The sequence below is a fragment of the Carica papaya genome, chromosome 2, assembly GCF_054855325.1.
Source record: "Carica papaya isolate Zhongbai chromosome 2, ASM5485532v1, whole genome shotgun sequence".
Classification (NCBI taxonomy): Eukaryota; Viridiplantae; Streptophyta; class Magnoliopsida; order Brassicales; family Caricaceae; genus Carica; species Carica papaya.
This window is the reverse complement of record NC_142310.1, coordinates 12,072,305-12,093,974: the sequence shown is the minus strand read 5'-3', so window position 1 is coordinate 12,093,974 and position 21,670 is coordinate 12,072,305. Positions and strand designations below refer to the sequence as shown.

The following is a 21,670-nucleotide window of genomic DNA, read 5'->3' as shown; positions in this document are numbered from 1 at the left end:
AAGTTAGAATCGGATGAATGATTGGAAATGAATTATAAATTAGAATTTGAAGTGTTAAAACTATTTGTGTATGATTTATTTATTTAAATGAGATGATTTTCAAGGTTGGTCTTACTTAATAAGCTACTACCTCCTTAACCCTTCAAAAATCAAGCTGCAAGTACACGTCTCTTACTTTCTTACGTCTGTCTTCTTTTCTTGTTCCTTTTTCCTTTCTTCCTCCCACCCAATATGTTTATGTACATACACCTACACCTACGTATACATAATAAAAAAAAGGATTTTGAACTGAACTGAAAAAGAAAGAGAAGCAATTAAAAACTAGTCAAATATATATATATATATATATATTTTATATACATATTTATAGACTTTTTAATGTAATAACTTGTATATACAAATTATTTTTTATAAGCTATTTTGGTTAAACACCCATACAATATTTTTATAGTACAAGTAAAAAGTTACAAGTGTCATTATATGATTATTTTTAGTTCCTTCCCTTCAAACCTTACTCATGACACTAAATCAAGCATCAAAGCAGTCATATATTATTAGTACAGCCTTAATCCTGCGTCTAAGTTTATTTTTATTTTAAATTACCCTAAACTATGTCTAAAAAGTTTTTATTCATTCATTTTTTTTTTCTTCTTTTTTAAGATTCAAATTGAACGGAAGATTCCCTGTTCTATGAAATATTATTACTAGTGTTAAATTTGACATAAATAAAAAAAAATTGTTTTAATATTCTTTATTTAAAATAAAATTATCATGACAGCATTAATGATTTATATAAATAATAAAAATATTGAATAGATTAATTCCTAATATTAATACGACTAACGAAAAAGCAACTTCTTTAATGTTTCAAAATTATTTATTTAAAATTTTTGAAGTAATTGTTTTCTAAATTTTTTTTAGTAGTTCGTGGGTGAAGATGCAAAGAATATTAAGTTACAAATATTTTTAAAAAAATTCTTATATGTCTTTATTCCTTGAATAAATTTATTTTTTATATTTTGAAGTAATTTTAAATAATATAAGTTATTTACAAAACATATTTTTTACTATTTAAATATAGATTAATTCATATAGAGAAGGAGCTTGGAATTTCTTTGAGGAGTTGATGAATGAAATGATGATTAAATGTCATGACATGTTAGAATCTAAAATCCAAGATAAGGAATCAGAAAAAAAAAAAAAAGAGAAGTTACAAAGATAGAAAAAGCCAAATAGATGGTAGAATAGAGAACTATAAATACCGATGTCAAATGTATTACTTATAGATGCAGTTAAAACAAAAGGCGATAGGATGGAGGAGATGATTTATGAGCTTGAAGCAATGAATAAATCACTTAGAGGAAGAGTAGAGCATATAGATGAAAAAAAATTGGAATTAAAGTTTGATCTAATCATGCTAGAGCATAAGCATCAGAGCTCTCCAATTTGAACAAAAGATTCAAACAAGAAAAACAAGAACACGTGAACTTGAACTTATAATGAAAGAAAAAAAATTATTGTGTATTTTCTTTATTTTATTTTATTTGATTGTCATTTGAGATTAAATTTCCGTGACGAAGAGAGGATTTTAGCTAAAAATTATAAAACCAATAGTTGATTAAGACACCTACTAAAGGCCCTATCTAATTAACTCAAATATTAGATTTTTCATAAATATATTAAAAAGAAAAGGTACATCAACGAAAAAAAAGAAATTATTATTTTTTTTTTCAAAATCTCATATCTAACTCGTTCAAGAACTAAAAACATGAAAAATAAGCAATAGATAATCTCATTGATAAAAAATTGGGTGAAACGAACCAAAGAATTAATTTCATAGAAAACATGTTATAATTGATCTAAGCAAGGATATCCCCCGAGCTATTAATCTTTTATTGACAACCACAAATGACGAAGTTCCTGTGGCACCATAACTAGTATAACCACCTATTTCATTGGTCCATGAATAACACTCACCTTACACTCTAATACTAATCAAATATATGATAAGGTTAGTAAGAAGACAAAGAATGAAAATAAAGAAAAGAAAAATGTTGAAACATATATTGTGTATCAAGGAGAAGATCAAGCTATTACAAGAGCTTAAGTTAGAGGGTTGACTGATCTATCTTCAGTGAGCTAAATTTCAGGAGTTTTTGTTTTTGAAAAATTTAGAACATCAAGATTTTCCAAGTATAATGAAACAAGTTATCTAATAGTAAAGATGAAGAGATATCATTTGAGGATGATTAAATATCTTTCCAGTCAACAACATATGGTTTATGAGAGTTTGATAGAAAATTGTTGAAAATAGTTTTTAACTCTAGAGCTGACTTAGGTTAAAACTGGAGAGGATTTAATGGTGGCATTTTTGTGACAATATGGTTATCATGCTCAATTGGCCCCCACTAAAGAAAAATTGCAAAAGATAAAAAAGAAGGGTTCGAATTTTCAAAACTGATGTTCTAAACTATTATGGTACCTTAACTGTTCTTTTATTAAGATCGCGTGTAGTAAAAAATTAGAAGATGTTGTTAAAAGTAAGAGACTGACTGATTATGATGCTTTTCAAAGCATGTTAAAACAACACCAAATAATAATGGAGATTTGTATAACGATTATTGAAAGGGAAGTTATGCACTATGCAAGAAACCTCTTTGATAGAGTATAAGACATAAAGTATAATAGAGCACATGCGCAAAGAGATGGACATAGTGTAAACACAACTCAAGAAGCATATAGACCACATAGGCCAAACACCATTATGCCAAGTGGGCCACTCACTAGATCACGAACTAAGAGACTCAAGTAAGCCTTTCAAATTTACGTTCAATAATAGACCAACAAAGAAGGAATACTTGAGCTAAATCTAGAGAGACATAAAATATGGAGGCCAAATTCATTGAGTCACATGGAGAAACATCTCATTGATCTCCCATAAGTCATTGGGCTGAATTTTCAAGGTTAAATTCATGACAAATTAAGTTCAAGATTTTAATTAAATAGTAATGTCTAATGGGTAATATGGATTAATTAGGATTCCTTACGCCATATGGATTAGTTATTTATTTTTTTAACATGATTGATAATTAGTTTTTATATAGGACTTGTTAAACTATATTTGATTAATTATTCGTTTTTCTATTATGATTGAGAATTGGTTTCCATTTAGAATTCATTAATCCACATGTATAAATTATTCATTTTCCTATTACGATTAGATTTTAGCTTTAGATTAGATCTTAGCTTTAGGATTAAGCTAGATATAAGAGTTAAGATTATTTTCTACTCCTTTAAGGATCGTGATTAGTATGACATTTCCTATAACACTCTTTTATGTGTATTTTTTTCTTATTATGCTATGGAAATAAAAGAATTTTGGTCAAGACTATGTTTTGTAGCTTGTAAGGTTCTTCAATTTTATTGCATTAAGAATTGATTTTAACTTATGAAGATTTTTTGTGATCTTTTAATTTTTTTGCTTTCATCCTAATCACCTTAATTTCAATTACAAGTTATTTGTGGGTTAAATAGGAAGAGTTTATTTAGGTTTAAGTTTTAATGCTAATTGTGTATATTTTAGTTCAGATTGTATGTTAATATTGCGTGCACATCACTTGTAAAACACAACATAAAAAAGATTAGGAGTTTGGCAAATTTTTAACAAGTTACATATGGTGCTTTTAAGCCTTAACTGAGAGGAAAAATTTAGTCGTAACAGATATATAGAATTTCACATATCTAGGGTGAACTAATAAGAGAATAGGCTTAAAAATATGAATATTTAATTGTTAATCTCAAATTGAATATATAATCAATACTTTAACTAAGATGGTTATAGATTAAAGATTTTTTCATCACATGTAGCATAAGAAAAACCATGACTATAAATATGAATATATGCAATTGAAGTTGTAACACTCAATTTATTATTTTTATCTTTTTCTTATTATTTTGATATATATTAGAATTTTAGTTTAATTTTTTTAATATTTAATTTATAAGGTTTTAATTTAATTTAATTTAAATTAATAAAAATAAAAATAATAATAATGATAAAATAGGGTAAAATTATTTTTGGGATTTAATAGAAATTGATTTTAGGAAAAAAAGGGTGAAAATTTGGATTCTGGGGGTATTTTTGAAAAGAAAATCGGAAATCGGGGCTCAAAATGTAATTTAGAAAAGTTATGCCACGTCAGCAGCCACGTTAGCGGTCCCAGCCAACCAGAACACGCCATGTGGCAAGGAAGCGGACGCGGGAGACCACGCGGAACGGAGCCACGTAAGTGATCCGCGTGCACGCGATCGAACGATCCAGATCTCATGCGTGCGGACGGCCCAGATCTCACACGCAACGACGGCCCAGATCTCACGCGTGCGGACAGCCCAGATTGAATCGCGCACGGACGACCCAGATCGCATCGCGATGGACGACCTAAATTTAATCCCATTTTAATCGCGATCGGACGGTCCAGATTAAATTGTGATGGACGGCTGAGATTAAAAGAGGAAGGTTATAAATAACATCACCCACACCCGACCCCAAACCATAGCCGCCAGTGCTCTCGCCGGAGGAGCCGACCGCCGTCACCCGCCACCGCACCGGAGAGTTTTTTGACCGCCAAACGACGTAAATTTTCTCCTCTTGGCTCGTTTTTCTATACTGAATCCGCTTATGGCCAAATCGGAGCCAAACCATCGGCCAATCGGCCGAAAAATACCGCCGAAGTCCAGCGGTACCGCCGCGGTTTCCCTCAGTTTTTGCCTCCGATGAGGCCCTTTCCGATTCCCGTTCGATGCAATTTTTACACCACTGTGATCACCGTCCTTTTCTCTACAGGTTGACCGGAGAAAAACATCAAACCGCGACTCACATCGGAGAAGCCGCTGCACCCGAGAGCACCAGCGCTGGTAAGTCTCGGTTTTTCATGATTTTTTGACCCATCGAGGGCCCTAGGGTTGTTTTATCGCAGGAACCAATGCAAGTTTGATCGAATTCGGCCAAAAACGGCCAACCCGTGGCGGCTCGCCGCCGTGGGCGGCGATGCCGTCGCCGGAGCACGGCGGAGCCGCCGTGCTGGAATTCTGATATTGGCCGAAAAAGTGCCCTGGGTCTGATTTGAGATTTTTTTTGGGACACGTGCAGGTACCGGTAGTGCGTTTCAGTTTCCCGAAAAAAATTCAGAAAATTTAGGAACAGCCCGTAGGCGCATTATAGAGCCGATTTCAGACCCCGAAACAAGTAAGGATCTCTCACTCTATTTTCTATCACGGTATTAAAGCTCAATAAATGATAAAACGGCATTTCATAAATTAATAGATGTGTATAATTGCTTAAAGTTGCTAATGGAGCCCGAATCTGGTGTATTTGTTGGTTAGTTATTGTTTGATCTATTTTTCAGCTTTAAATGCAGTATGGTATGTGATGTATTTATTTTATGGTTACGTATGCATGAATCATGGTTTCTTTTATTATAGTTTGAATTATGGTGAACCCGATGTTGTGTTGTCTTGTTTGGTATCAATTACTGGTTTACGTGTTTGTGTATGATTGGATAATTGAGACCAAGAAAAATGGGAAAAAAATTATGTGAATTGATAAATGGATGATGTGGACAGCCTGACTAGATATCATGGGAGATGGTGGACGGACCAGGTCCGTAGGGAACCCTACCGGGAACGTGGTCTCTCATACCGGACGGGGTATGGGGACGACCCTGGAATCAGGTTATTAATGTTAATAGTTCACGTGTAGCGGAGACCCCCTATGGATCCCCATAGATACTAGTAGGCTGGTAAAATAGAAAATCTGTTGTTTGATTATTGAAGTGCAAAAGTATGACATATGCTATGTTACAAAGTGTATATGATTTTATGATGGTTATAATGCTATTGTTTTCATATGTTATTTTCACAAATCTCACCGAAGTAGGTGGACAATAAATGTTTTTATTATTAATAAATGAGTTTGTTATAAATTATGCTCCATTGGTAGTTTTTGTTTTCTACAAACCTTTACTTCTATGACAGTGAGATAGTGTGATGTCTTTACTGGGCTAGTGTAGTTCATTCCTTACTTAACCATTTTAGATCAGGAAGACGTGGTTCCCGAGCCTGTTCCGTAGGAAGACGGCAAGTTAGACGCCTAAAGACTTTATAGTTCTATTTATAGTTTTTATTTCGAGTATTTCTTTTAATTAGCTCATTCTTTCATATGTTGAATACGTTTTTGGTTATTGTGTAAGGGAGCCGTTACAGCTGGTATCAGAGCCGCGTTCATCGGACTCATCCCTTAAACAATAATGCTTAGAGAAATACCCACCGATAAATAGTTATTCAACTCTTTCGTGTGAAATGCAGGTGCAATGAAATGAAGAGAGGAAGACCTCCACTAAACCTAGCAGCCTGGGATGATTCACTTTGGGAAGATGTAGACAGAATATTTGAGATGCTGGAAAGGATCATGGCCGCCCAGCAAGGTCGAGAGGAGAGAAGGGAGTTACCCGAACCTCCCCCACTACCACGGGTTGAGCCACCGCTACAGCAAGCGGATCCCGAGCCACTCCGGCATGAGCCTGCTCCACCACAGTTTCACCCGGCACCACCGCCGCAGTACGAACCAGTGCCCCAGCCACCGTACTGCCCGACACCACCACAGTACAATTAGGTGCCCCCACCATATCAGCAGGTGCCACCACAGGGCCCCCCAGTCTATCCCCAGCCGGGCCCAATCCCTCTTCCACGGGACCTAGCTCATTCCTTGATCGACCCAAGCTACATAGAGAGGTACAGGAGACTGAACCCTTCCACTTTTACAAGGGGATCCTCTTTCGAAGATGCCCAGTACTGGCTGACAAAGACTAAGAGAGCTTTCAAGACCTTGGGAGTGGTTCCTGAGCAGAGAACTGCCCTTGCTTCTTACATGCTGGTAGGGGAAGCAGGTCGTTGGTGGGAGCTCAAGTAGACCACCCTGCCTACACCAGCCACTTGGGAGCAGTTCTTAGCAGCCTTCCATGCGGAGTATCTCCCTGAGCACATCTTCAGATGGAGTGTTCAGCTGGTTCAGGAAAACATGACGGTATCAGAATATGCTAGTAAGTTCCTAGAGCTGGGCCGATACTCCCCGAAGACATTGATGGATGAAGGCAGGAAGATCAGGAGATTCCAGTGGGGCCTCCACCCAGAAATCAAGCAACACTTATTGGTACTGGAGCTCAAGACATACTCAGTCGTTCTAGCAAAGGCACAGATTGTGGAGAGGAGTTTCAACACCCGTCCTCAGTTAGCAGGGAGTCACCGACCCTCAGCTCCACCCTGCAGACCAGCACCTACTGCGCCGGTCCAACCAAATAAAAGGCCCAGACCAGTGATCCAGGCCCCTCCTTAGACTCCAGGGGCAGCACGTGGAAAGATCTGCCAGCACTGTGGCAGGGATCACGGGGACCGACCATGCTACCGCCTCAACAACACATGTCGCATATGTGGCAGTGCCCAACACTATGTGAGAGAGTGCCCGAGGAACCAGAACCAAGGAAGACCTCATTTTCAGGGCAAGGTTTACAACCTTACCCAGCAGGATGCCGATGCCGACCCGTGGTACAGGGTATGTAGACTATCTGTAACCATATTGCTCATATTTTATTTGACACTAGTGCATCGCATTCTTTTGTTTCACATGTTTTTGCTTCCAAACTTAATGTATCACCTGATAAACTTGATTCATTATTGTTTGTGCCATGGAGATAGCAAACAGAAAACTGAGTGTAGACCTGATAGGGTTAGACACGGGGGATTTTGATGTAATCTTAGGAATAGATTGGTTAACGGCGCATCACGCCACCATAGATTGCTTTAACAAGAAGGTTGTATTTAATCATCCCAATGAGGAGCCATTTATAAATTAATAAAATCATTTAGTACTTATTCCTTGATAGTAAGTTTTCTTAATTTTTTTTTGTACCTTAATCTTGCTATTTTCTCTAACTAGGCAAGCCCAAGAAGGAAATTTGTATCCAAGAGATTCCGATAGTCCGAGACATTCCAGATGTGTTTTCAGATGAACTACTCGGACTGCTAGTGGACAGAAAAGTCAAGTTCACTATAGACTTACAGCCAGGTACCCAACCCATTTCGGTTGCTCCTTACCGCATGAGCCGCATTGAGATGGAAGAGCTAAGGAAACAGATCACTGAATTGCAAGACAGTGATTTTATTAGACACAGTGTGTCCCCTTGGGGTACCGGAGTCACTTTTGCAAGGAAGGGAGATGGAACATTGAGACTGTGTATTGATTACAGAGGATTGAACAAGGTTACAATCAAGAACAAATATCCCCTTCCCAGAATTGATGACCTCTTCGATCAGCTGCACGGTGCGCAGGTCTTCTCCAAAATAGACATGCGATCAGGTTACCATCAGGTGAAGATAAGAACAGAAGACATCCCCAAGACAGCCTTTCGAACCAGGTACGGACACTATGAGTTCCTGGTCATGCAATTTGGGCTAACCAATGCCCCGGCAATCTTTATGGATTTGATGAACAGGGTCTTCAGAGAGTTCTTGGATCAATTTGTTATCGTGTTCATCGATGACATCTTAGTCTACTCAAAAAGCAGAGAAGAACATGCTCACCATCTTGCCCAAGTTTTGCAAGTCCTCAGAAACAAGAAGTTATATGCAAAGTTGAGTAAGTGTGGATTCTGGCTTGAGCAGATCGCCTTCCTAGGACACATTATATCGAAGGAAGGAGTATCAGTGAATCCTGAAAAGGTTGAAGTGGTACTTGGCTGGGAGAAGTTGACATCAGTTAAGGAAATCCGGAGTTTTTTGGGGATGACAAGTTATTACCACGGGTTTGTTGAAGGATTCTCCAGCCTAGCAGCTCCTCTAACCCGACTCACGAAGAAGAATGCCAAATTTGAGTGGAATGAGGACTACGAAAGAAGTTTTTTAGAATTAAAGAAGCGGCTGACTACTGCACCCGTACTAGCTTTACTGAGTGGATCGGGGGGATATACAGTTTATAGTGATACCTCCTATCTAGGCCTGAGTTGTGTCCTGATGTAGCATGGAAATGTCATAGCATATGGGTCTAGGCAGTTAAAGAATCATGAGAAGAATTATCCCACCAATGACTTGGAGCTTGCCGCAATCATACATGCCTTGAAGACCTGGCGCCACTACTTATACGGAGAGACCTTTCAGATCTATACCGATTATAAGAGTTTGAAACATATATTTACCCAGAATGATCTCAACATGCATCAGAAAAGGTGGATGGAACTCCGTAAAGACTATGATTGTGATATCTTATACCATCCAGGTAAGAGCAACGTGGTAGCAGATGCTCTCAGCAGGAAAAATGCAGGTATCTTATCCCATTTGATGGTTTCAGAATACAGGTAAATTGGGGCCACACAACAGGTTCGACTTCAGGATCTAAAGAGAGTCACATGTTTGGGCTACCTGACAGTCCAATCCGAGTTAATCCAGAGAATAAGAGAAGCCCAGTCAGTCGACCCCCCCTAGTAGCCCGCACAATTGATACAGAACAGGGAGCGAGCTCAGAATTTCGAGTATTTGCCGATACGTTACTCCGGTTCCAAGACGGAGTGTGTGTTTCAAATGACAGTGAGTTAAAGAGAGACATCATGACAGAGTCCCACAGCTCGAAGTTTGTCATGCATCCTAGAAGCACCAAAATGTATCAAAGCATGCAACCCCGATTTTGGTGGAATGGAATGAAGAGAGACATAGCCGACTTTGTATCCAAATGTTTGGTATGTCAGCAGGTCAAGGCAGAGCATCAGCGCCCGGGTAGGCTACTTCAGCCTTTACCGATCCTAGAGTGGAAGTGGGAACACATCACCATGGACTTCGTATCGGGACTACCCAAGGCACGTTCAGGACATGACGCCATCTGGGTAATTGTTGACCGACTTACCAAGTCTTCCCACTTCTTGGCCATCAGGATGACCGACCCCTTAGACAAGTTGGCAAGAATGTATATCCAGAAAATAGTCAGATTGCACGGAGTTCCAGTAACAGTGGTATCCGACCAGGACCCCAGGTTCACTTTTCGATTTTGGAGTAGCTTTCAGCAAGCCATGGGAATAAAGCTGTCTCTTAGTACTGCCTTCCATCCTCAAACTGATGGACAATCAGAAAGGATAATTCGTACACTTGAGAATATGCTCCGAGCATGTGTCATTGACTCCGAGGGCCATTGGGACGACCATCTACCCCTGACAGAGTTTGCCTACAACAACAGCTACCAAGTAAGCATTGGCATGGCTCCATATGAGGCGTTATATGGGCGCCCGTGTAGATCATCGATTTGTTGGGAAGAAGTGGGCGATAGAAGATTGTTCGGCCCGGAGTTGATAGAGGAGACCACGTCTAAAATAGTTAAAATCAGAAAGAACATTCAGACGGCTCAGAGCAGACAAAAGAGTTATGCGGACACCCGAAGGAGAGATCTAGTGTTTGAGAAAAGCGATCGGGTGTTCCTTAAGGTCATTCCTTTCAAGGGAATTAGTAGGTTCGGTAGGAGGAAAAAATTGAACCCCCGATTTATTGGACCTTTTGAAATCTTAGACAGGATTGGTATTGCCGCCTACAGACTAGCACTGCCTCCAGAGCTCTCCAAGGTCCACAATATGTTCCACGCTATGTAAGTACAACCTGGACCCCTCTCATGTCTTGGCTCATGAACCATTTCCACTTCAAGAGGACTTATCTTATGAAGAAGTACCAGTCGGTATCACGGACCGAAAGAGCAAGATACTCTGCAACTGAGAAATATTATTTGTAAAGGTCGTGTGGCAGAACCACACGCCCAGGGAGGCTACCTGGCAGCTAGAATCAGATTTTAGAGCCCAATATCCCCATTTGTTCGACTAAGAGTAAGAGGCAAATTTGGGGGATCAAATTTCTTTAAGGGGGAGAGAGTTGTAACACCCAATTTATTATTTTTATTTTTTCTTATTATTTTGATATATATTAGAATTTTAGTTTAATTTTTTCAATATTTAATTTATAAGGTTTTAATTTAATTTAATTCAAATTAATGAAAATAAAAATAATAATAATGATAAAATAGGATAAAATTATTTTTGGAATTTAATTGAAATTGATTTTGGGAAAAAGAGGTGAAAATTTAGATTCTGGGGGTGTTTTTGAAAAGAAAATAAAAAATCGGGAGTTAAAATACAATTTAGAAAAGTTGTGCCACGTTAGTAGCCATGTCAGCGGCCCCGGCTAACCAGAACACGTCGCGTGGCAAGGAAGCTGACACGGGAGACCACGCGGGACGGAGCCACGTGAGCGATCCGCGTGCACGCGATCGAATGGTCCAGATCTCATGCGTGCAGACGGCCCAGATCTCACGCGCATGGATGGCCCAGATCTCATGCGTGCGGATGGCCCAGATTGAATTGCGCACGGATGGCCCAGATCGCTCGCGATGGACGTCCCAAATTTAATCCCATTTTAATCTCGATCGGACGGTTTAGATTAAATCGTGATGGACGGCTGAGATTAAAAGAGGAAGGTTATAAATAACCTCACCCACACCCGACCCCAAACCCTAGCCGCCAATGCCCTCGCCGGAGAAGAAGAACCAGTCGCCGGAGAAGCTGGCCGCCGCCACCCGCCACCGCACCGGAGGGGTTTTTTTACATCCAAACGAGGTAAATTTTCTCCCATTGGCTCGTTTTTCAATACTGAATCCGCCTATGGCCAAGTCGGAGTCAAACCACCAGCCAATCGACCGAAAAATACCGCCAAAGTCCAGCGGCGCCGCCGCGGCTTCCCTAAGTTTTTGCCTCCGATGAAGCCCTTTCCAGTTCCTGTTTGATGCAATTTTTATACCACTGTGATCACCGTCATTTTTTCTACAGGTTGACTGGAGCAAAACATCAAACCGCGACTCGCACCGGAGAAGTCGCCGCACCCGAGAGCACCACTGCTGGTAAGTCTCAGTTTTTCGTAATTTTTTGGCCCACCGAGGGCCCTAGGGTTGTTTTATCGCAGGAACCAATGCAAGTTTGGCCGAATTCGGCCAAAAACGGCCAATCCGAGGTGGATCGCCGCTACAGGCGGCGGTGCTGTCGCCGGAGCACGGCGGAACTGCCATGCCAGAATTCTGATATTGGCCGGGAAGGGGCCCTGGGTCTGATTTGGGATTTTTTGGGACACGTGCAGGTATCGGTAGTGCGTTTCAGTTTCTCAGAGAAAATTAAGGGAATTTAGGGACAGTCCGTATGCGCATTGTAGAGCCGATTTCAGATCCCGAAACAAGTAAGGATCTCTCACTCTATTTCCTATCACGGTATTAAAGCTCAATAAATGATAAAACAGCATTTCATAAATTAATAGATGTGTATAATTCCTTAAGGTTGCTAATGGAGCCCGAATATGGTGTATTTGTTAGTCAGTTGTTGTTTGATCTATTTTTCAGCTTTAATGCAGTATGGTATGTGATGTATTTATTTTATGGTTACGTATGCATGAATCATGATTTCTTTTATTATGGTTTGAATTATGGTGAACCCGATGTTGTGTTGTCTTGTTTGGTGTCAATTACTGGTTTACGTGTTTGTGTATGATTGGATAATTGAGACCAAGGAAAATGGAAAAAAAAGGTTATGTGAATTGATAAATGGATAATGTAGATAGTCTGACTAGATATCATGGGAGATGGTGGACGGATCGGGTCTGTAGAGAACCCTACCGGGAACGTGGTATCTCATATCGGACGGGGTATGGAGACCTTATGTGTTTTGGCACCCATACCGGACGGGATATGGGAACGACCTGTTTCACCCTCATACCGGACGGAGTATTGAGGTTTATGATTTTGGCACCCATACCGGTCGAGGTATGGGGATGACCCTGGAATCAGGTTATTAATGTTAATAGTTCACGTGTAGCGGGGACCCCCTATGGATCCCCATGGATACTAGTAGGTTGGTAAAATAGAAAATTATTTATTTGATTATTGAAGTGCGAAAGTATGACATGTACTATGTTACAAAGTATATATGATTTTATGATGGTTATAATGCTTTTGTTTTCATATGTTATTTTCATAAATCTCACCGAGGTAGGTGGGCAGTAAAGGTTTTTAGTATTAATAAATGAGTTTGTTATAAATTATGCTCCATTGATTATTTTTGTTTTCTACTAACCTTTACTTCTATGGCAGTGAGATAGTGTGATGTCTTTACTGGGCTAGTGTAGCTCATTCCTTACTTAACCATTTCAAATCAGGAAGACGTGGTTCCCAAGCCCGTTCCGCAGGAAGACGACGAGTTAAACGCCTAAAGACTTTATAGTTCTATTTATAGTTTTTATTTCGAGTATTTATTTTAATTAGCTCATTCTTTCATATGTTGAATACGTTTTTAGTTATTGTGTAAGAGATGTTAATCAGAATTTTTATTACGTTTCCATATTTAAGATTTTAATACATACATCTTCATTTAAATTTCCGGGGCCGTTACAGAAGCATGTGAAATTAATTCGTTGATGTCTTTAGCTCTTGGAAAACATTTGCTAAGGCTATAGATAATTTTTAAAAATTAATTTACTTATTTTTAGATTAATTAATCAAGTAATTTCACTATTTTAATATTTTAAATAATATAAAAAGTATAGTTAATTATAAGTTACATCAAAACAATTTTCGTTGGGAGTGATACTCACGCATCACTTTATTATTTGCTTGGCCACTAGTGTAAGAATCTCATGTTAACTCATAATGCATATAAAACAAGTGTGGATTAAATGATCTATTCGTCTCATATCCACCCTAACCTAAGCATAACGTTTTGCTATTTAAAATTGCACATAAATTTTTACATATTTAACATTTTATTTTATTTTTCTTGAAATAAAAAAAAAATCATTCCAAAAGTACCAAGGGGATACTGCCCAATTTTTAATACTTTATCATCACATAAAACTAAAAAAACTAGAGCTTCTTTTGTTTATCCAGTCTAATTTCGCTCTTTTACTCAAAACAACCTCCAATCTCACTCTTTTATAACTACTTAGTGACCCTAACTCTTCATTTACGCATCGATCTGGTGTTCTTCTTCCACCATCATATGTAGCAGTTGCTCACTTATTGCTGAAGCTCTTTTACTTATATCTTATTAGCATTCATTTATCTTGTCTTATAGTTTAAGGTATGTACTCTTAGTATAATTTTTTTTTAAAAAAATTATTTGTAACTACATGATTTTATCATTTTAGTTTTAATTGATTATGTAGAGAAAATATAAGAGAATGAATTACAATAAAGATATTGTTTAACAATAAAGATACAACCCTAATTTTGTGTTTTGTTTTGTTTGTTTGAAAAGGGTAAGATGTGTAGACACCTAAAGGAATAATTTTTGTTGCTTGTTCTTCTCAATAATTGATTCACTTCTCCAAGATAAAAATATTGAGTGAACTTTTGATTTTTTTTTTTTAAACAGAAAAATTATGTTCATTGTTTCAATAAATATATGCAATTCCTTAAAATATAAAGTTCATAAATAAATAAAATTAAAATTAAATTAAAAAAAAAAGGGTAACCATTTTTGAATTATGACTTTGGTTGTGGAGGTGGGTGGAAAGACTATTCCTTACTACGAGGGGTGAAAGTTCTTGTCTCTTTCTTAAACGTGAATAATAATATTAAATCTAAAATGAGTTTCCTAAAAAAGCATGTCAGAAAAATTAACTCAATAATATTAATTAATTAGAGTGAAAACCATGTTATTATTCTTAAAAACAATGGAGAATCTTAATTTCCAGAAATTATTGGAAGTAGTATGTATATATATATATATATATTAAAAAAAATATAGGAAAGTAAAGTGGAATTCAAAAAAGGTAAATAATAATAAATTTTATATGAATGAAGAAACATGTGAAATAGGAGAGTAAGGGGGAGGGGGTAGGTGTGAGATTGACCAAACCATCTCCGCCCACACACCATCTTCTCCTTCCTTCCTATCCCAATATAAAATCCCCTGCAACCCTCTTCATCTCCTCAGCTTGACGTTCCCTTCCCAGAGAACACCAAGCTAAATTTCTTCTTCTTTCTTTCTTTCTTTCTTTCTTTCTTTCTTTCTTCTCAATTTTTAACCAGATGCAGGCCTTATCCCCACCCATTTCCCAGAATCCTCTGGTAAAAACCCACCGCCGTCATCTCCTCCGTCTCAACCAATCTCGCCGAATGTCTCTCCACTGTATGTACAGATCCGACCATGTACAGTTCCCCAATGGCGTCGGTTCTAGCCGTGCAGACTGGCAGAGCTCCTGTGCTATTCTTGCCAGTAAGGTCGCTTCTCAGGAGCAACCCACCGACAAGTCTGGCTCCTCCTCTGAACCTTCTACTGGCGCCGGTCACGTCGCTGCTGTTAACGGCCACAAGACCTCTATCGAACTCAATCTGGTTCCGATCAATAAAGCCAACACCAGTTCGCCGCCACAGAAGCCGCTCTCCATAACAGACCTATCTCCGGCTCCCATGCACGGTTCTCAGTTACGCGTCGCCTACCAGGGTGTTCCCGGCGCGTACTCTGAAGCCGCCGCCGGTAAAGCTTATCCTAACTGCGAGGCCATTCCTTGTGATCAGTTTGAGGTCGCGTTTCAGGCGGTGGAGCTCTGGATCGCTGACCGAGCGGTTCTCCCTGTTGAAAACTCTCTCGGAGGTTCGATCCATAGAAATTACGATCTCCTTCTCCGGCACCGGCTTCACATCGTGGGTGAGGTCCAGCTCCCGGTCCACCACTGTCTTCTCGCCTTGCCGGGGGTCCGAAAGGAGTATCTGAACCGGGTCATCTCTCACCCGCAGGCTCTAGCCCAATGTGAGCACACGCTTACCAAACTGGGTCTCAACGTGGCTCGCGAGGCTGTCGATGATACGGCCGGCGCCGCCGAGTACATAGCGGCGAACAACCTTCGTGACACGGCGGCGATCGCCAGCGCCCGTGCAGCGGAACTTTACGGACTGCAGATTCTCGCCGACGGCATCCAGGACGACTCCGGGAACGTGACCCGTTTCGTGATGCTTGCACGGGAGCCCATCATCCCGCGCACAGACCGGCCATTCAAGACCAGCATCGTGTTTGCCCACGACAAGGGCACGAGCGTTCTGTTCAAAGTTCTGTCTGCATTCGCCTTCCGCAACATCAGCCTGACAAAGATCGAGTCCCGACCCCACCGGAATCGGCCGATCCGGTTGGTTGACGACGCCAACGTGGGCACTGCAAAACACTTCGAGTACATGTTCTATGTGGATTTTGAGGCGTCCATGGCGGAAGTGAGAGCGCAGAACGCACTGGCTGAGGTACAGGAGTTCACCTCTTTCTTGCGCGTTCTGGGTAGCTATCCCATGGATATGACTCCATGGTCCCCTTCCAGAGGCGATTAATTTAGACCCCTCCATCATTTTCATATCAATCCTCTCTGTTATTATTACCATTATTATTATTTGAGAAAAGGGAAATTAATTTTATATTCTTTCCTTTTGAATTTGGATTTGTTTAATTTGATGGGGGTCAAACATTTTCAAAGACAACTTATTGTTGGATGTGAATACCATTTTCATAGCCAATATGGATTTGTTTATCTGGAATTTTCTTTTATGTTTTTTTGTAAATGAGTAATGGTTGGTGAGCCTCGAAGAGAAGGCCATGGAAATGGAGATTTAAGTTATTTTATTCGATCATGGTGGTCAGTCAGCCTTTTTAACCAAGTCAACCAAGAAATTAAATATACTCATTCATCCTTACTTGCACCTTTTATATAATATGTATGTATGTATATATATGTATTTTCTGTCATCTATCTATCTTGGTTTATTATACTCTATACACCATGTGTGGATCAAGTGTTTGTTAAAAAAAATTTTTAGATGGAGAATTTATATGTTGATCTAAATTGAGGGTTTGCATGTTTCATTTATTGTTCAAGTAAATCATGAATGAGACAACTGCATACTCTGGTGCAGATTATTTATTGGTTAGATAAGATCAATCAAATATTTAATATTTTTATTAAAAAAGTTTAAAAGAGTGAAAATGTAAGAAAGTTACGTATTTCATAACTTCTTTTAATCTTACACCTCAACGATAAAGATTAAAAGAAAAATTAGGTTTTTTTTTTTTTACATTTTACACAAAACTAGTTTTCATAGTTATAATTTATATGTGCTTTGTTATTTATCTATTTACAAATCTCATTCATGGGCAAGTCTAATTACATATAGATTTTAAGTAGATATTTTATTTTATATTAATAACTTGAAGTACAAAAAGTGTAGATTTATGTACCTACCCAGAAATTTACTGAGGTAAATTGGGTTAAAACTTTGAGCAGCCATTAGTATTTTGTTTGGTTTTGTTGAGAAAGTTAAAATTAAAGTGGGTTTTTAACATATTGACGGCTTATGGTGGTTCCATCTCACCAACCACAGGAGACAGATTCAACGTGTAATCTCCATTTGGGTTGCACATAAAGTCAAGCTTCAAATAATATTATAATAATAAATTTAGCTTTCTCAACAACCACAAATATGGAGTTTTATAATTCATATCAATTTATAATAATTGAGTTTTTAGTTTAAGAATTCGTAAAATAAAAAATATTTGTAAGTTTTATGGTTAACGTTTACCTAAAAGTGGGATAAGATTGTAGTTTTCAAATCTAAAGAATTTCAATTTCACAATATCTAATATTAGAGTGTAATGTATTGATATCGTAGTTATCAAATAAGATCAAGATATTCAATTGTGAATCTAATAATGGCAAGACGTTTCAACAATTAATTTGATAAAAAAAATTTGTTTTTTTTTTTTAATATTCAAATTAGATGTAATGATAAAAATAAAATTAGGTATCGAAGAAAAATGTCTACTTGATTTATCAAAGTATGACCATTAATCTTGCGCTTACTCAAATAATCTATTTGAGATCTTCTATGCTATTTTTAAATAATGTACAAAAAATAATTTTATCTGATATTTATTTATTAATACACATATGATCTGTTTGAATTAGATTAGAATGATTCATATTTTACAGTTCGATCATTAGTTTAGGAACTTTAAAAACAATAAAGACCAATCTTTTTCTATCTAATTTCTGTCTAAACCAACCAACACAATTAAAACTTTAAAAAATAATATATATTTGAAAGAGAAAACCTACCTCACTATAGTTTACAAAACTAACCAACTTCTCATTTTCTATTTCCTCTCATGGCTATTGCCTTTCATGAGTCCTCTTCTATTTCCTTATGCATTTGTCACATTTTTCACTAAACGATGGGAGCGAGCCACAACTATATTTACTCACTCGTCTTTATTGTTGATTGTGTATAGCTCTTATCTCCTGCCTTCATTTTCTCCTCTCATCTCCTACTGCTCTAGTGGTTTGCATTTGCAAGACTCATTGCCTCTCATCTCCTTAACAACTTTTATATGTTGTTCATCATCTCTTCTCTAGTACTCTACATGTACGTGACTTAATGTCATTTTATACACTTTTAGTAATAATTTTTCTAGTTTATTATATAGTAACTAATATTTTTTTTCCTTGATATTCTTAAATTTTTTCATTATTTATTGCAAACATTAGTTTGATAATTTTGATTTTGTGTATGTTTATATACATGTATATACACATAAAGGGGAAAATAGAAATATTTTTTTTAGAAAAAATTAGAGAATAGTCTATTTCAATCTAAAGTGGATTGAATTGAAATTTTTTTCACTTCAGATTATACTATACCAAAAGAGAAATCGTACTAATCTTTAATCCAAAAATTTTCCCTTTCAATTTTGGTTTAATATGAAGTAGTTCGGTTCATAATTGTTACACGCTAATTTCTTAAATGTTTTAACATGTCAACATTTACAACTACACCTACTCATTGTAACACTCATTTTTTTTTAAGCTTCAAAGCATTTTTAAATTTTTTTTTTAAAAAAACTTTCAAATATAATTTAAATTTCTAAAAAGGTATCAAAATATAAATTTGATTCTTTGGCTCTCATAATTTTTGTTGAAAGTCTCGGGGTTGTATATTTTGCTTAATGAAATCTTCATTCCTTAAAAACATTTGAAGCTTCATATTTTCACCAAATATTTTCTTTCAATATTTTCTTTTGTATTGTTAATGACTTAATACACATTTCATATCTAACACTAGCTTAATATATATAATTAGTAATACGTCAAATTTTTGTTAATAATAAAAACCAATGCATTAAGTTCATATCATATACTTTTTAACTGAATAATTCTAATTTCAGAAGAAATTTAATTACACAGTTAATAAAGTTTTAGTTATAATTTAATTTTAGAAAAAGGTAGTTATCATACAAGCTACCTTATTGTTATGTTTAACTTTTATAGTAGTTTTTATCAATGTATAGGTTAGTCCTAGTATTTTATTTTTAAATCTTTTTCTTTATTATTATAAATCAGAAAATTATGTCTTTTTTTATTAAAATATGTACGGGAACTTGCTCTCTGTTTTTTCGAATTATATCAAGATTTTTCTCCTATAATTATTTAGTTGTTGGAACCATATTCCATGAGAAGAACTAATTTTGTGATGACCTGGGACTTAAAAGGAAATAGAATCATAAATTGAATGCGGAAGCAAAATAATAGAGTTAAGGTTTATATTCCTTACACAATAATTTAGAATACCCAATAGGGTTATAAGAATAACCCTTCTAAAAGAACAACGAAAAATAAAAAAATAAATAGAAAGTAAACGACTGGGCATCTTATTCACAACCCTTTTGTGGATTGGAATCTGGATCTTGGTCCTCTTGATCTGAAATATTTAATGAAAGAGTGAGCTATACTAGCCCAGTAAGAATGTCACAATACTCACCGATATAGAAATGAAGGTTAGTAAAAATTATAAAAATAACTAATGGAGCTCTTAATTTAAGTAAATTCATTTATTATAAATAAAATTATTTACTACATACTTACCGTGACGAGATTTTTAAAAAACGACTTATAGAGGTAATAACACAAAAACATCATAATTTCATATTCAATTAACTAGAACAACAACTTTTCCTTTTTATCTACCTACTGGTATCCATGGGGGTCCATAGGAATATCCTCACTATATAACGACCTCGAAATTTTAAAGGGAAATGTATATATATAAGAAAAATTCTAAGTGCGGAAGCGAAATAAAAATTTTGATTAATATCCCTTAACAATAATCCAAACGTACTAAACGTATGAAAGAATAAACTAAATAAAGTAAATACTAGAGATGAATGTTATAAATAAAACTATGAAATCTTTAGACATCTACTCGCCGTCAACCTGTGGGACGGGCTTGGGAACCAAGTCTTCCTGATAAGAAATAGTTAAGTGAGGAATGAGCTACACTAGCCCAGTAAAGACATCACACTATCTCACTGTCATAAAAATAAAGGTTGGTAGAAAACAAAAACGACCAATGGAGCATAATTTATAACAAATTCATTTATCAATAATAAAAACCTTTACTGTCCACTTACCTCGGTGAGATTCATGAAAATATCTTATGAGAAACAATAACATTATAAACATCATAAGATCATGCACACTCTGTAACATAACACATATCATACTTTTGTATTTCAATCATCAGGCAACAAATTTCCTCTTTTATCAGCCTACTAGTATCCATGGGGATTCATAGGGGGTCCCTACTACACATGAACCATTCACATTAATAACTTAATTCCAGAGCCGTCCCCATACCCCGTCCGGTATGGGCGCCAAAACCATAAACCTCAATACCCCGTCTAGTATGAGCGTGAAACGGGCCGTCCCCATACCCCATCCGGTATAGGGGCCAAAACACATAAAGTCTCCATATCCCATCCGATATGAGAGACCACGTTCCCGGTAGGGTTCCCTATGGACCCGGTCCGTCCACTATCTCACAGGATATCTAGTTAGGCTGTCGACATTATCCATTTATCAATTCACATACCTTTTTTCATTTTTCTTAGTCTCAATTATCCAATCAAACATAAACACGTAAACTAGTAATGGACACCAAACAAGACAACATAACATCGGGTTCACAATAATTCAAACTATAATAAATGAATCCGTGATTCATGCATACGAAACTATAGAACAAACACATCAGACACCATACTGCATTTAAAACTGTAAAATAAATCAAACAACAACTGACCAAAAAAATACATCAGATTCGGGCTCCATTAGCAACCTTAATTAATTATACATATCTATTAATTCATAACATAGCATTTTATCATTTATTAAGCTTTAATGCCGTAATAGGAAATAGGATGAGTGATCCTTACTTGTTTTGGCGTCTGAAATCGGATTCTCACTGCGCCTACGGGCGACTTAGATTCCCTGAATTTTTTTTCTGGGAATTGAAACCCACTTTCAGTACCTGCACATGTCCCAAAAAAATTCAAAATCAGACCTAGGGCCTACTCGGCCAATTTAGGAATTCCAGCACAGCGACGGCGCCGCCGCCCACGGCGGCGATCTGCCTCGGGTTGGCCGTTTCCAGCCATTTTCGGCCGTATTCAGCTAAACTTATATTGGTTCCTGTGATAAAACACCCCTAGGGCTCTTGGTGGGCCAAAAAATTCTAGAA

At 37.1% G+C, this 21,670-nt stretch overlaps 1 protein-coding gene across 1 annotated transcript; it reads left to right on the top strand.

The window, feature by feature from the left end:
* The first annotated feature begins 14,936 nt into the window (after positions 1-14,936).
* Positions 14,937-16,727, top strand: LOC110815588 (arogenate dehydratase 3-like). The gene has a single exon (XM_022043426.2). The coding sequence runs from the start codon at positions 15,149-15,151 to the stop codon at positions 16,433-16,435; it is 1,287 nt and encodes a 428-aa protein (XP_021899118.1). The 5' UTR covers positions 14,937-15,148; the 3' UTR covers positions 16,436-16,727.
* The last annotated feature ends 4,943 nt before the right edge of the window (positions 16,728-21,670 follow it).